The 16,777-nt window shown below is 38.9% G+C and overlaps 1 protein-coding gene across 4 annotated transcripts; it reads right to left on the bottom strand.

Annotated features, from left to right (window-relative positions):
• Window positions 1-245: 245 nt before the first annotated feature.
• On the bottom strand, window positions 246-16,055 carry kmt5c (lysine methyltransferase 5C). 4 transcript variants are annotated; one of them, XM_058770451.1, is made up of 11 exons: window positions 15,770-16,055; window positions 13,076-13,208; window positions 12,222-12,387; window positions 10,836-10,945; window positions 10,506-10,669; window positions 10,366-10,385; window positions 8,728-8,864; window positions 8,351-8,511; window positions 7,402-8,136; window positions 7,222-7,326; window positions 246-7,080 (listed from the first exon to the last, which is right to left on the bottom strand). In XM_058770451.1, exons 2-11 carry the CDS (start codon window positions 13,186-13,188, stop codon window positions 2,621-2,623), a joined length of 6,171 nt encoding a protein of 2,056 aa, XP_058626434.1. In that variant the 5' UTR covers window positions 13,189-13,208; window positions 15,770-16,055; the 3' UTR covers window positions 246-2,620. The 4 variants fall into 4 exon arrangements, with proteins under 4 accessions (XP_058626434.1, XP_058626431.1, XP_058626432.1 ...); XM_058770448.1 differs by having other exon boundaries at window positions 246-7,326; XM_058770449.1 differs by having other exon boundaries at window positions 7,222-8,136; window positions 15,770-16,054.
• Between the last annotated feature and the right edge of the window lie 722 nt (window positions 16,056-16,777).

The following is a 16,777-nucleotide window of genomic DNA, read 5'->3' as shown; positions in this document are numbered from 1 at the left end:
TTTCGTCACCTGCTTTCACAGTAAGCTGGAGCCTGGGTTTATGAACTGTTACGTCTGCGCAAAGGAAGTCATGGTGATACAGCGAGGTTTTTGGGTCCTAGTGTTTTCCGCAGTGCCTCAAAGGTTCAGCCTTTCACCGCCTCAATATCCACTGCCTTGCTGCCTGTGTCCTCGTTATGAAAAAAGCTGTTCCACTTGGCTTCGGAGTTAACCCTCTGCTCACTGTTGAGAGAAGAGAAAATGGGTCATGAATGGGGAAAGGGGATGAACAGGCGATAAGAAACAAAAAGGAAGTGGACAAAGGGTTGAAAGAGGAACTGAGGGATGAGGAAGAACCAGACGTACTGTAACAAAGGCAGCTGGGTGACAATATGGCATGTATAGAATAAATAAGTTCTAAGTAGTTCGGAAGGAAATGGCTAAAACAAAAAGATGAGGAGGAAAAAACATCAAAAAGATTAGCTGTAAGCTATTAGGAAAGCAGAAAAATAAAGTGCACATTTAAAAAATGCATGCAAAGGCAGTGCAAACAAACGGAATAAGATGAAAAGCAGCGAGCAAACAAAAAGAGGCTCAGTGACGGGTTAAATATGAATGAGCTGCAGTGATTGATAAAAGACGGTGCTTACGATAAAGATGCATTGTGGGTGGATCACCAATGTGCAAACATATACATAATGCTTATGCATTTGTATGTGTTTGCAAGTAGATGATATACGGATTATTTTAATGTTCCATACTCTCTCCTATGGCTAGTCTTTTATATAGTCTTTGCAGCAATTAGGCCAATTCAGACACTGCAGAAAATACCTGCAAAGACCTGTAACCTTGAAAAAACACCTACTGGTAGCACTCTTTGAGAACACTGATGAAACTTAAATGGCTTTATCAGTAGGGCTGAAAAAAGGAAATATATCGACTCTTCAGCCAGATTAGTCTTCTAATAAAACCATACAAGGCCTAATCAATATAATAATAATAATATATCACTAAGAATTAATGAGAGAATTGCCCTTTCCAAAAGAAACATTCATTCTGAGATGATAAGATAGATAGACAGACAGACAGACAGACATATAGACAGAGAGACAGATAGCATGCTAAAATACCATGAACAGTTTCATTTAAAATCATTTCATTTTAATTGCATTAATTTCATTTTTTTTGTTTGGTTTTTTTTTTGTTTTTTTACAATTTTACAGTTGAACATTACAATTTAAAATTTATCTCAAATGTCCTAAGTAACAAACAGGATGGCCATACAAGACATACCGGAAAAAAGACATCTGAATTGTAAATATTAAAAAAAAACAGTAATATACATTAAGTTCAGTACAATCAAAAAATTAAGTTATATTGAAGCACCATGTTAAGAACATATTAAAATAAATATAATTAATACACTGGCTTTTCATAGACCAAGGCAAGGCTTAACACAAACTACATTATAAACATGTAGGACAGCCCAGGGCTCTCTCATGTCTGCAACTATTAAAACTGAGAAGAAACCAACAAACACATTCCATATCTGACATGTACTGGGGAGGTAAAAAAAACCCCAACACAATATATATACGGTCGGAGATGATGTCAGATTTTGGGTCTTGGTGACCTGTAGGACTACAGTACATTATCGTAACAATATTCTGTAAGTGTTAAGTGAGTCTGATCAAGGATCAGCCCCAAAGGGCACTAAACATCTCTCTAGAGTAATACAAGTGGTAACTAATTAATTATGCATTGGCCCAATGTACCAAAGCAATACCCAATATGATACAAAACCCCATGAAGCTGATATAGACAAATGTTTGGTGTTAAAAAGGGCATCCAATGCCAAAACACATTTGTGCTTACAAAAGGTGTGTGAGCTTTGTGTGGAAAAGATGGGAGTCTGTTCAAATAAATGACATCACAGATGGTAAAGACGCTGAAATTTCAGTTATTTGTATGCATTTAATGTAGCAGCTACTTCTGTCCTTTATTGACATGCAGGAATCCCCTAAAACAAACACAGGACACCTGAGAGCTGCTCAAATGATGTGTTTGTCGTATGTCGCACAAATATTTGTGCAGTCAGTGGTGCACACGCTTACTCAACTTGACAAATGGGCTTTCAAACAACCCTAAATTAATAGCACACGCTCCCCGTTCTGGTCCTTCGTGTGCTAAACCACTGAGCCGTGCAAGTTGCCAGCCACACTTCTTTTTCTCACATATGATCGGTCACATGTTCTGTAATCTAGACTGCTAACTCCGAACTAAAAAGGCTTGGAGGAAACAGAATTTTCACATTGTGGAGAACAACATCCCCATCATGTGGCAAGTCTAATGTACTACAGGACCAACTGAATATCTATTTTTCTCTGTATTAATACAGAACCACTAGCATGAAAATATTATCTTCTATAATAAGGTACTAAACAAAATTCATCATGTAGCATACAAATAACTGAGCGAGTGTGCTAATAAAAATATGTCTTTAAATATTTCAAGAAAATCTGTTTCGATGCTAAGAACAGGACATTTTACATGATACAAGTTTAATGAAAACAAAAAGAACATATTACATTGAAGGTGTTTTAAATAAATAAAGTCTCAGCATATCAACGACAAGCGGTCATTAATCAGTATATTGTAGGTCCAGATCCACTGTACCGTCGGTCACCACAAGCCTAAGTCTCTTAGGCTTGCGTTCTGTTATAGAGGTGCTTTGCGAGTGGGAGGTGGAGAAGTGTAGAGAATTATATGGGTGAGCTCCTGTCCCCTGATGCTGCTGATCCTTACCGTTTTGGCCTACGTTGACTTTAGGCCCTGCAAACCTACTCCCAGAGGGAGGAGGTGAGAAGTTTGAGGGACCGCACGCTTCTACAACCAGCCTTCCTTGTGTTCCCGAAGGCTCCATAAGACAATGATAAGTGTAATTTGCAGGTCCTGAACCAGAATAATCCAAGCTTTCACCATCCTCACTGTAGCCCAGAGTCAGAGAATGATCTCCGGTGAAGTTCACTACATAAGACTGGTGAGGAGTTTGACCGTGTTCAAAGGTGGTTGACTGAGGTTTAATCAAAGGGACCTCGTGGATTGAGGATTCTCTGTATCCCAGCTTAGGACTGCTGCGCTGCGACGCAGGAGGTGAAAGAGAGGAGCTGAAGTTGAAACCAGAAGAGTCACAGTGAGAAATGTTTGAACACATCTGATTCTTACTGGGCTGGATAGAAGACACTCCAGAAAGTTGAGTGTTTTGAGTGGGCGCCACAACAGCATGGGGTTTTTCCAATTTTGAGAGTTTGCTGTGTGTTGTATTGTAATATTGAGAACCTTGAGACGAGGGAAATAAAAACGCGGAGGACAGGGATGAATCTTTATAATTTTTTGAGATCTGGGACTTGAGGCCTGGATTGTTCTTGAAAAAGTTTGTTGTGGTTTTGCTAGAGCTGATGAAGTAAACAGGGTGAATGCGATCACCTTGCGGACCGGGATTAGGAGGGTACTGTTTGGAAAGGACATTCTTTGGGTTTTTTTGCAGATTTTCAGCCGATCTTGAGAACCCAGCGTTAGGACATCTACCAGAAGACTCTTTTCCACTGTGAGAACTTGATGGACCCGGACAAGCATAGATGCTTTCCAGGATGCTGTGAGATTTTGAGCTGCCTGCAGCCACAGAAACTCGACTAGCATTCTGGCCTTCCTCGTTTTTCAAGACATTCTTGGGGTTTGAAAAAAAAGGAAGCTTCTTGTCATTGCTACGAAAAAGTGCATTGCCAGAGTTGAATGCACCTGGATAATCAGCATGGAAGGGTGTAACAAGGTTACTCTGAGGTCCGGTACCATGTAGACTTTGTGTTGACTGGTTTGGAAAGACAGATTCGGATTTAGCTTTTGAGCTATGGAAGTTGAGAGGTCCATTGTCTTTAACGTCAAATTTAGCAAGGCCTGACTCTGAGGACTTCAAGTTAACAATGGAATCAAGAAAGCTTAACTTTTTATCCTGAGGATGCAGGCGAGAATTTGGGTGCCCAGGCTGTTTAGCACTTGTAGATGCATTGTTAAACATTGTCAAGTCTTTGGGGAGAAACGGTGTTGCTGAATCTTCCTGGACCTGGAGCTCCATAGGAGTTTTTGACAACTCGCCATCAGACAAATACAGATCTTTCTCAGGGTCTTGAAAAGAAACAGAACTTGTGGCTGTATTACAGAGCTTATCTTTGAAGAGACTGAGTTGAGACGCACCAATAGATGAGGATGTGTCAGACTGAGCAAAGTCGATATCCGGGAAACTTAGGTCCTCATCACTACTGAAGGTACTCACTGGGCTTGGGGATCCTAGGTAAGGGGTCTCCGGATTCCATGCGTCAGTGGGACTTTGGGAGAAGGGGCTGCTGAAGGACCCGGTGTTATGTGGTTCACCAGGACAGTAATCTATTAAAGAGCCTGCCAAGTTGTTTTGTGCAGCCATCTGATCGTAGCTTTCTAGATTTAAACATGGAAAGTCGAGCACATCTACAGAATAGTTACTAAAGCTACAATCTGTGGTAAAGGGAGAAATGGGAGGAGACTGAATCTGAGAGGCGGTTACACTGGTGTTTGTGGGCATACTTTTCTCACATACCTGCGACTGGCTCAGAGCCTGTAGTTTTGACAGACTTTTATTAATCTGTAACAAATTGTGACTCAAGCAAATGTCATTCCTTCCTTTATTGTCACTTCTACTAACTCCAGGCTTAAAACTATCAAAATTGTCTGACACCTGCTCTCTTACATTCTCTTTTGCTTGAATACTCCCACTGACATTACTAACTCCAGCCAGCCCATCATAACAGGGAGAGTAAAGTGACAAAGGTGAAAGGGATAATGGTAAGGGTGAAGTCTCAAAACTCAGTGGATCTCTGAAGGTCTCTGTCCCCTTGGTACAACTACACCCCGTCATTATTTGCTGGAGTCGAGATGGGGTTTCATCTTTAACACTGCCCAGAGGCATCTGTTCCACTATTGCTGCTGTAGAGAAGACAGATGTTAATTTCTTTGGCACAGTATCAGTGCTCCCATCTTCATTGTGAGCTTCTTTCCACTCCACCTCCCACTTGCCTTCAGCTCTCCTGCACAATCTAATCAGAGGTAACGGTTTAATGTCATCAATGTCTGCCTCAATTTCTGGATCAGATGATTTTTGTTGTAGTTGCTTGTCGGTAACATCACTAATGTCTTGAACAATTTCTTGTGGCGTACTAATGTTCTTCTTGTTAATGCAAACAGCTGATACTTTCTGTTGCCTTTTACATGGCTTAGCTGCACATTCTTTTCTGCAATGCTCCAGCACGTCTTGAACTGCTTTGGTGGCTTTCTCCAAACCTACGCCATTATCGGCCTCCCCATGACTCCGAATCCTCTCCATTTCTGCATTTAAAATTGAGACAGAATCCAAAATGGCCCTAAAAGGGTCAACTAAAGCCAAGCATTGCTGTGGGCTTGACATGTCTGCAGCACCTTTTGCATCGTCTGTACACTCCATCGCCCACTCCTTTCCCCTCTTCCTCTTAAGGCGGATTCTGACGTTGAGCTTCTGCTCTTCCTCCGTGTTATATGAAACATTTGAGGTAGACAACTCGTCGCTGACGGCATGTTCAATATCATCCGTAATCTCACAGTCCCCTGGTCCTTCATTTCTTCCTTCTACTCCTTTGTCACTTTTTACTTGGTTCTCCTCTCCCATGTTGCAATTGACTGCTTCTGTAACTTTAGACGTTTCATGCTTAGGGTCATTGATTGTCCTCTCACAAACATGTACATTACTTGTGCCATCTCTGTATTCAGGAACTCTGACATGGTTTCTCCCTGGTCCACGAGGAGCACTATGAAGAGCTTTAGAGTATTGTTTAGTCAAAGTCTTTATCAACTTGGATGTGCTAGTGCTACGCTTTTTGGACCCAACGCCAACATTGGCTTTGAGACTTAAACTTGATTCTGATTCTGCATGTTTCAACAATGTTGTATCCACACTGCTGCTTTCGCTTGGCTTGGGTAACAGATTGTCCGAATTGGGTTCATTGCCTTTACTGACATCATTACATGGTGTTGCAGGCACATTAACATCCTGTTCTGGGTCTGTATCAAGCGATTCTCTAAATGCTCGTTTCTTTAGGGGAATGCTGCTCTGGGGACTGTGATCCAGAGAAACCTTGCACACGGAAGGAGGTTCTGAGGAAATCAAAGTGTTTTCTGACTGTTTCAATTGAGTATCTTCATGTATATTTGGCTGATCAGCTGCCGTGAGCCCTTTATTAGGGTTCTCATTCCTGTTATTAAGTGCTTCATGCTTGTCCTTTGTCTCTTTATTGTCAGTAGGTGATAGTGTCTTTATATTATCAGCTTCTCCTTTACCACTGTAACTGCACGGAGGTTGGTGGTCATTAGCGTCCTTATCTTGTTGACTAAACTTGCAACTCAAATTCTTTCTAATATCCTTCAACAGTACCTTTGCCTCTTTAACAACAACAGTCCTGCTACCAAAACGTGCAGTTACCACTTTCTTTTTCAAGTGATTTTCTTCAACTATTACTTCTTCCTGCTTCTTGATAGCGCTTTCTTTATCCTGCACCTCAGGTATGCGCTCGACATGTGTTTGTTTCTCATCCTTATTTGCTCTTTTCCGTTTCTTTACAGCAACTTCTGAATTTTTGGGAACTGTGACTTCAACAGACGCGACCGTTACAACTTTATTATCTTGCTTGCCTTCAATTTCATGCTCACTGTGGCTATCCTTACCGCACACATCCACAAGTTCTGTCACCACAGGTTGCATGACTGTGTTTTTGCCAGTCTCCAAATCACATGTTACTTTTAAGTACTTATCTGCACTCTCCATATTTACTGGTGTGAAATACAACTCCTTCACCCCTTTCTTACCTTGTCTATTGCTGTCTTTGCTCCCATTAAATTTTGTGCTCTGCTGTACTGATGCTGCTGCTGGTGCTGTAACCTTGTCTCTTCTACTGTCTGCCTCCCTCTGACCTGTACTTTCAACCTCTGGCTTTCCTGGGATAGCCACCCTGACCAGACTGACTCTGAGGTAACGATTTAACCCTGAGTGGAAAGAGACAGGACTATTAAGAGATGGTGAAGACAAGGAGGGTGTATCGCTAACAGCGCTAGAAGAGACAGACTGCCTGTGGTTTTGCTCGTTATCCCCTGAGGTCTCTGAAGCTACACAAGCACTAACATCACCTGCCCTAGGAGCAATGGAACCGCTGATGTGTCTCCCGTCGCCAGCCACTTCCCTGAGGCAATCCCTAAAGACACTCTGCTGCGTCTCTGTGATCACCGTGCTCTCTGTTTGTGATGATTTGTCACTGTTAGTTCCAGCATCTCCATCAACGTGTACATGTTTATCATTACATGGTTTACCTGGAGAGATTAAAACAGGGTTAGTAGTGTCCTTGGACTCAACCTTGCTTCCTTTTTCCCGCTTCCCATCTCGTGTCTGCGAGTCAGAGCATTCATTTTGCCCTGTAGAGTGTTTAGAATTGGATTTGATCAGTCTGGTCCTCTTTTTGTTGAATCTGGAGAGTTTAGTTTGACTCCTTGCTTGGAGACTGCTCAGACGACTACGAAGAATATTCCTGGTCCTTGAGGAAATGCCCTGGTGGACAACTCTGACAGATGATGCATCAATGTTACGTCCCTTGGCCTTCATGCCGTCTCTTTCATGTACACTGGAAACACATCCAAGAGTAAAGGGTTTAAATCTAATTATGGGGTCTCCATTTAACATTTCTCCATCCTCATCTTTTCTCTCCTCCGGTCCATTTATGTTAGCACTACTGAGAGGTGGAGAGACAGATTTGCCGTTCTTTGTGATCCTCTCTGGTTTTGGTCGCTCTTTCTCAATTAGGTATAGCAGGGCCCTTTCTTTGCTCAAGGGGTCCTTACAGCTTAATAGGAAATTTGTGCTGTGCTGATAGAGGCAGATGCTCAGCTCCTTTAGCTTGAGGTGAGGGAAAGACGATAAGAGGTTTTGTGTCCTCTTTTCCACCTGTTTGCAATGCTCCTCCCTCCTCCACCTATCAGTCTTCCTCATCTTGCTAAAAACAAGGGCGTTCCTCTTTGTCCGTTGGGAAAATGTATTCCTCATTGGCAAGGCTGACAAGAGAATGAGACAAGAAGAATAGACAGCCAGAGTTAAGCGGTTGGCAATAATGAGATTATGCCAATACAGGCTTTCACCACTTTATTAGGAAATTGCATGGGATGCTCAATTATGACCCTTGCAATTTTACACTCAGAACATATACATTTTTCTCCAGGACACAAGTAATAAGAAAACCACTAAATATGAATGGCATAACAAGCATACCTGAGTTTGATACAGTGAGAAATGGCTTTGGGGTGCCATTTCCCCTATTCCTGTTAAGCCTTAGGTCGGTCTCTCTGAACTCATATTTCTGTCCTGAAAGATCCCCAGAGGAAGCCACATCTGGCGACTGGTCTCTCTTCTTAAATGATCCCTCTCCTCTCCTGCATAGATTGGCATCATTAGAGTTGTGTCATTACAGCAGATTTAAAAGACTTTTAAATGCATTTCTGTCATTAGAAACCTAATTGACATTAAACCCTAATACAGTCCAGACCAATTACAAGCATCCATTGAGATAATTGCGTGTTATAGATCCCTCATCACTATAGTACCCACAGCTGATGGCCTTGAAGCAGTATTAACGTATATTCTCTCACCTCTCACATGTGCAACATTCACACATTTCATTATTCTCTCCAAAAAAGCTGTCCCCATAGTAACAGGTAATCTCCTCCCCCGGTGAGATGGGCCGCACCACTTTTACACAAGCTCCATTCTTATCTCCAGGGACAAACTAATAGGAGGAACAGAAACAGTATGAGCAAATTACTTTTCAGTATACACTGTTTGCCTATAATCTACTTAGTCATATGCCGGGAAACAAGTGAAAACAAATTAAGGAAATGTAATTAAAAAAGGGTGATGCCCCTTTAGGACTGAAGTCAGATCAAATAATACAATAAAAGAAAATAAATAAATAAATAAAATGTACATATACATTACATTCACTTATAAACTACAGTTCAAACGTTTGAAGTCAGCAAGTTTGAAGTCTGTTATTCTCACCCAGACTATATTTGATCAAATTCAGTAATACTGTTAAGAATCATTACAATTTAAAAAAAACATTCTATTTTACTATATTTTAAAATGTAATTCATTCCTGTAATAGTTGAATTTTCAGCAGCTAATCCTCCAGTACTCAGAGTCATCTATTTTGCTGAACTGGTGCTCAAGAAACTTATTACTCTTATTGTCAATGTTAAAAACAGTTAATATGAAACATTTTATTCAAGATTCTTCAAAGAATAAAGACTGAAATATTTTTTGTAACATTAAAAATGCCTTTACTGTCACTGATCAATTTAATGACCCAAAGCCTTTGATCAGTAGTGTATTTTATTTTATTTTTTTTGTATAAGTCAGTCAATGTATTTACATTTAGGACTACAATGACCCAGACTTGAAACACTTCAACTTGCATTATTCTCATGGTAGGGTTGTAATGATACCAAGGTTCAGTAATCCATACCAATACCAGTGAAATGTCACAAAGTGTTAAAATCACTTGATTAAAAAAAAACTCCTTACGATTTAAATAAATAATACATCAAAAACAATACCATACAGCCTTCAAGTGTTTTTCAATGAAGTAAGCATTGCTTTTTCAATTATTCAAGACAAGACACTGCATAAAGAACAAAGAAAGAAATGACATGAAACAAAGTGTTCTTAAAAGGCTTATTAAAGCCACTAAAGCGATCCACACATGAGCAGTAAATGGTTTTGTCTTTATCTTGTCAATACTGCTGTTTGATAATTGTTAAAGAAATAACAGACAGTGGCAGGTCTATTAGGCTGCATTTCACCACTTGCACAGATCTATTGTGACATACCAGATTCTTGTCTTGTCTGTTTACATTCAAGATGCCAAGATGGGGATTTGACCAAGAAGTGCATCACACACAGATGTGTACCTAAGCACATCTCACTGCACACACACATCAGCCGACTGCGTGCAGGTATCGAATCAGTAATTTGTACTAAAGAAAAACTGGTATAGTTTTATATATTGTAGAGTAAATACAAACATCACAACTGAAAGCAAATGAAAAAAAAAACCTAGCAAGATCTAGTTAAACTTTAAAGAGAACTCTAATGAAGCTAATGTACATAAATGTACATTCAGGCTGCTAGATGCATTACATATATAGTAGTGTAAAGGGTCTTCAAAAAAAAACTACGCAATTTAAAAGATTTGCTAGTTAAGCAAAAGCAATCCTTTAGTATCTTACCTTACAGTTGGGTCTGCAGTCTTCTCCCAGCAATAAAAACAAAAGAGAAAATATTGTAATCAGATCCTGTACGTTACCAAAGACCTTGGTTTGAAAAAGAAGAATATTACTGATCCGTTTATGCATACGGGCTCTCTCACCATGATTGATAAAGGCAGCCGGCCCCAACCAAAGCTGAGCACATCTCTTGCGCGTGGAGTACATGACACTGAAGTCATTCACTCCTGCTCTGAGGACAGCGCTATCCTCAGGGCTCAGCTCAGCTATACAGCCCTGCAGGACCTCCACCCGTTCTCCCACAAGCCTGGAGAATACAACATTGTCATATCTTTAAACATGGTCATCAGCAGAATTTAAAAAGTAGACCAGTTTATTATGTGTTAGAATTAATGAATTAACATAGATTAAATGCTGATTTTGAACAATTGAAAAATTATGATTTAAAAAAAAAAATAAATAGTGATTGTAACCAGTGTCGGGTGGATGTGATTTTGGCTCCATTAGTCTCGGAGGAATAGCGGTTACATGGCTCGATGTTCACTCCACTGTCCAATAGAAATGCTGTCATATAACGATACATCTAAAGAAAATGAAGAGCAAGTTAAAATAGTTTTTAAAAGGGCACTGCCATACACATTAATTATGTTATTTGAATAAAAGTATTGTGATACACTGTGGTTGTCTTTAATAAAATTGGATGGATGGAAGGGAAAAGGAAGGAAGGAGGAAATAAAGGAAGGGAGGAAAGAAGGGAGAAAGGGGGTGCTTCCCCTTTCTTATTTGGCCATTATAGTTTCCTTTCCTCGAGTCATAGCTCCACCCCTTAAGATGTGAGGGAAAGATGCAAGGAGAGAAAATGAGGACGGAGGAATCAAAGGAAAGCTTATTTGTACACTGGAATATTCTCGATCGCTCAAGCATCGCTTCAAAGCTTCATCAGCTATGCTCAGTGGATCTGCCCGTGTGTCCTTAAAGTTTGGTTATTTAAATCACTCATAATAAATCTTAATAAAGCAAAGTGCCCTGTTGAAAAATATAGTGTATGGTTTATTTAAACTGCAAAGATAAAACATGAATTGAAATTATGACGGCTGTAAAGGGGGAGAAGAATTTATATTTGCATAAGGTTTTTCGACAAGAAAGACTTCCACATAGCTATGTGTATCCTTGCTCATAGCTCCCCTGAAAACTTCCTTATACCTCATGATGCAATTCAATTCAAAAGAAAGAAAGAAAGTAGTAAAAAAAGAAAGAGAGAGAAGAAATAAAGAGAGAGAGAGAGAGAGAAGAAAAAGAAAGAAAGAAGTAAAAAAAAGAAAGAGAGAAGAAATAAAGAGAGAGAGAGAGAGAGAGAGAAGAAAAAGAAAGAAAGAAAGAAAGAGACAAAGAGAGAGAGAGAGAGAGAGAGAGAGAAAGAAAATCTTCTCCTCTCTGATCTAACAGGTGTTGAACGAAGCAAATAGTTGTAAAAGATTAAGCGTAAAAGATTGATCATTTAAGTGTTTTCAGTTAAAGAAAAACTCGGGATTGCTAAAGATTTTAATTAATCACAAAAATCTATATTTTCCCTGCCCTTGTCAATCTCAGGCAAACAATTTTGTCTGTCCAGGAAAGTCCTTTTGTGTACAGAGAGATTGTACTCATCAAGAAGGCAAACAACTGATCTAGCAAAGACAATCATGTAAGCAAATATGCTGAAGAAAAAGCAAACCATCCTTGCTAAACTAGACACAACAACAGCTACATATTCGAAGCAATTCAAGCATTCTTACATTCCCCTTTGGTGATGATTATACATGTGTACAAGCAACCAAAAAATGCATATTCAGCAATTCTGTATAAGATATGATACTCACGTGCTGCTTCAACAGCTCCTGTCGGTGTGAACCCAGCCCAGTGAAATAGCCACTGACCCATTCCCCATCCAACAGGGCATCAAAGGTGGCCTGGAAGGCATGCGTGCGTTTGAACCGCAGAAGTGTCTCTCTGAGGTAACCCCATCGCCGAATCTCAGGGGGAGGACTTCATTCACATAATGAAAGAAATAAAAAAAAAAAAGACAAATTATGAATGGAAGAAATCATTTCCACAACAGTTCAAAGGTCTGGGGTCAATAAGACATATTTAAAAGAAATAAAAACTTATTTTAGCAATGTCACATTAAACTGATCAAAAGTGTCAGTAAAGACAAGTATATTATTACAAACAATTTCTATTTCAAATAAATGTTGTTCTTTTGAACTTTCTATTAAGCAAAGAAAAAGAGTATCATGGTTTCTACAAAAAAAAAGGGAAACTGTTATATAATACATAAATAATAATAACAGTAATAATCATCATCATAATCATAATAGTTTCTTAAGCACCAAATTAGTATACGAATGATATCGTGACACTGAAGACTGGAGTAACAGCTGCTGAAAATTCAGCTTTGCCATCACAGGAGTAAATTACATTTTATTATTTGTCAAATATATATATACACACATTTAAATGGTACTAATAATGGCTTTCATTATAACACTGTTTTACTTCTTTCAAAAACATGAACCTTAAAAACTGACCCTAAATTTTTGAACCAATGTATTTTGAATTACTAATTGAAAAAGCAAACATATCACATTAGCGCTATCAGAATAGCAAAACAAATATTTTTCTTTAATACTGTGCATAAAAATTGTTGATCATGTATAAAGCAGTAGGACAGTACCTTATGTTCATCTTATGGGTGCTGAACCCCAGTAAGGGATCCAGCACCAGACTCGTGGCCAGATCATCTGTCTCACAAAGCTCTCTCACACTCATTCTATAAGATCCCTCCATGGTCGCCCACCATCAACATGCTGGAACAAAATGAAGTCGGTGAGTTACACATTTAAACAGCTGCAAGTCCTTCTACGCACGCATAAATGAGAAGAACAATAGCAATTATATTTTTCCTCACAGATTTCTAAAAAAAATAACCTTCATCTTACAGCATGTGTTGTCTAAAATGAGACCACTAATGAAAATACTTATTTCTTTCAAATTCATTATATATATTTTTTTGCCCAAATGACAGCAGTGGTCAAGCAGCACAAATGTTCTCCAGCATGATTTGAGATTAGTATCTTGAGCTTCAATGTAAACAAGAACATCTGACCATCTACACTAAGCCACATGATCAGCGTTACAAACCTAATTATTTGATGTGCATTTTTAGTGACCCAGAATATCTATATTTATTTTACATCATAACCTTGTTTTTTCACTGTAAAGCTTCATTTCTTGATTCTGAATCCCAAATGAAATTATCTTGTTTTCATTGAGAAACTAGACTGTAATAATAACAACGGTAGCTGCGGTCAATAACACTTAAACTCACAGCCCACTAAATCACAAACAGTACACATTAAAGTAATAACCGCACTGCTTAAATACTGGAATAGCTGAATGGTTTTCACCTTCACAAAGCACTTATTCTTTCAGCTGTCAGGAATAATTTGTAAAACAAAAGTGGTACCTTTAACCTTCCTAAAAACCCATATTAGACAAAGAAAATTCCCCCAGATGTTGCCAGTTCCCAGCATGCAGTGAAGCATGAATTAATCATGCATTTACTGTTATAGGATTGTTTCTCTGCCTCTTTTTAAATCATTGCTGTCGTTTTGTCATTATTCTTAGTCATTTGTTGTTTTGTGATGTTAAGGGCTCATCTACATAGCTGTCATACAGAATGAGGCATTTTTGTAATTAGTTGCATTTTGTTACATTTGGACATTCACTCAGAATAATTATTAGGACAATAGTTGAGAGAATCTACCAATCTGCATGCACTGGATTTTGTCAGTGTGTAAACAGCAGATGAATGACAATAAAAAATGTCGGACAAAGCGAAAACATACCATATTTATTTCCTCAGGAAGACGCTTTGAAACACTGAGCCAGCCAATGCTGAGTAAGTGTCATCAATCTAGCCTATTTATGACAGAAGATATTTAGTGTATGCCCAAACATTTATTGGACGGATTTTGTCTTCTTGATAAATAAAAATGTAACAGTGAACATATTTGTTACGTTACTCAGTGTACACATCCCAAATGCATATTTTTCTGGTATACATTTTTTTTTTTTTTTAAACAGTATTCACTGGAAGAGAGCATGGTTACTGCCAGAAAAATATTTGTAGTAAAAAGCAAAGAGGTTCATTTTAAGAGTGTACATAACATCGATACAAGCAATTCCCAAACTGCTACTTTCGATATCTCTAATGTATGTATATTACGTGTACTCAACCACTGCAAACAGGTTAAACCTCCTTGGAGGAATTGAAGTCGTTACACCTCTGTGCTTTTATAAAACGTAATTTAATCTATTCGTTTAAAGATATAATTTTTTTTTTTTTTTTTTTTTGTTACTTTTCTGGCAGTGACCATGCTATTGATCTTGTCAATTGTTGTGTTACATTGTAAATGTTTTATACACAAAAATATTTCAGCTCATTGATAATAATAAGACTGGGGTGTGTCTTTTTTCCCTTTCTCTTTCCCTTTCACTTTGTTATTGTACTTCAATGCCATGTAGCCTGTTTTCTTGCAATAATAATAATAATAATAATAAATAACAACAATAATAATAAAACATTTAGTGTTCATTGCAGCTGCTTTGGAGACGTTGTTGTACATTCCATTGTGCCTGTTTGGTATTGGGTTTTTGTGTATTGTAACCCCGATGATTACTGCTGCAGTCTTGCAAGCAAATATCCTCCTCTTGGGGATTAAAAAAAAAAAAAAAAAAAAGTATAATCCTTCTCTCCACTGACAGGTCAAGAGTCGCTCTACAAGGCAGTTATTCAGTCAGAAAAGACTTCAGCACTTGAGTTGTAATCGAGTTCGAGTGACAGTAGGCGAGCGTGAAAATAAGAGCTCCGGGGAAGCGTGTAAACCCCAGCTCAGAGAGACCTCCGTGCTAGTCCAGAGATCACAGCGGCGAAAAATAAATTAATACAACATACAAGGACACACAAAGGGTTAATAAAATATGATTACAGTCAATATTACGTGCCGCGTGGTCTCCCAGAGACCGCTTCATCTGTCGACAAGCAGTTATGATCGCGCCAATTAGTCGTTATTTAACAACACACCTGACTGGAGGTCAAAGGATAATTGATTCAGCCAATTCATAACAGCTGGTTATTAATGTTCAGAGCCGCGAGGGGCCATACATCACTGTCAGAGGCGCGTTAACGGACTTCAGCCCAAACCACTGAGGTCCAGTTAACGTTAGCTCACTGGACAACACAAGCTGACCATCACGGTCCAAACTGAATCTTTAAACATGATATATTTCACTGTGAATAGAAAATTGTTTGCAAAATCAGCGCGAGTATATCTATGTTGTGTATCAAACAGAGCAGTGCATTTACCTGACGGGCTTTCCTTCAAATTTCTGGTCGATTTGTCCGTAGTGAGATTCGTCTGTAAGCTAGCAGGCTAGCTCTTCCTGTTGGCTACGAGCGCTGCTGCCATCTGCTCCTGATATCCCCATATTCCATGATTTAGACGTTTCTGCTGCGGATATATGATTTTTAAACCGGAAAATCGACAGTCGCGTTGAGGTGATCTGGGTATGATACTAGCATTAATTTTTCTATACTGCGTTTGTTTTCGAACGTAGTAGAAGTCTCGTCCTGGAGGTGAATTCAACCAATCCTTGACATCCAGAGTCGCGCTCCTATTGGCTAGTGAGATGAGTGGCAGGGATCTCGGCGTTATTCCTCTCACCCTATTGGCTGGCTAAGTTACACGGCGTCGAGATTGGCCAATGGGAGTGCAGATGTAGGAAATACCTCGCGCTTCTACTAATCAGCGGCCGAGGAAGAAGCCCGCTCCCCGCCTCATCTCTTTAACCGTGTCCTGTTGACCTCCTGGAGTTATGCAATATAATAACAGGCTGTTTGTTAGGCAGAATGCATGATTGATGGGATTAAGGTTTTCTGGTTATGTTCAGTAGATGTTTAAATATTCATTACTCTCACTGTGTTCTTTGTACTGTTTAAATGTAATCTTTAAATAGCGTTCTTCTGTTTGTTGCGTTGAACATTCTTTAGAAGCAGTATGGATTGGTTTTATTATATCTTTTGTATGTGTTATTTGAGTGCCGGTTTTCAATTAAAATATTTAAGATTTTCAATGCAAATTAGCATTTATAATTATTTTAGCCCATGTATGAATAAACTATATATAAAAAAAACTATATAAATATAGAATACACTTCCAAAACCTTTCCCATGGGAAATCCTTTCCAGGCCTGGAAATTATGCTTCAAGGTAGGTATTGTTTTATTGAATAATTTTCAGCTGTGATTTTAGTATTTATAATCTTTACACTATACCTATCTCCTCAATTTGTCTAATATAGTTTACTAAAAGACA

The sequence above is a fragment of the Onychostoma macrolepis genome, chromosome 03, assembly GCF_012432095.1.
Source record: "Onychostoma macrolepis isolate SWU-2019 chromosome 03, ASM1243209v1, whole genome shotgun sequence".
Lineage (NCBI taxonomy): Eukaryota > Metazoa > Chordata > Actinopteri > Cypriniformes > Cyprinidae > Onychostoma > Onychostoma macrolepis.
Note: the sequence above shows the minus strand (reverse complement) of the source record. Positions and strands in the feature narration are given on the sequence as shown.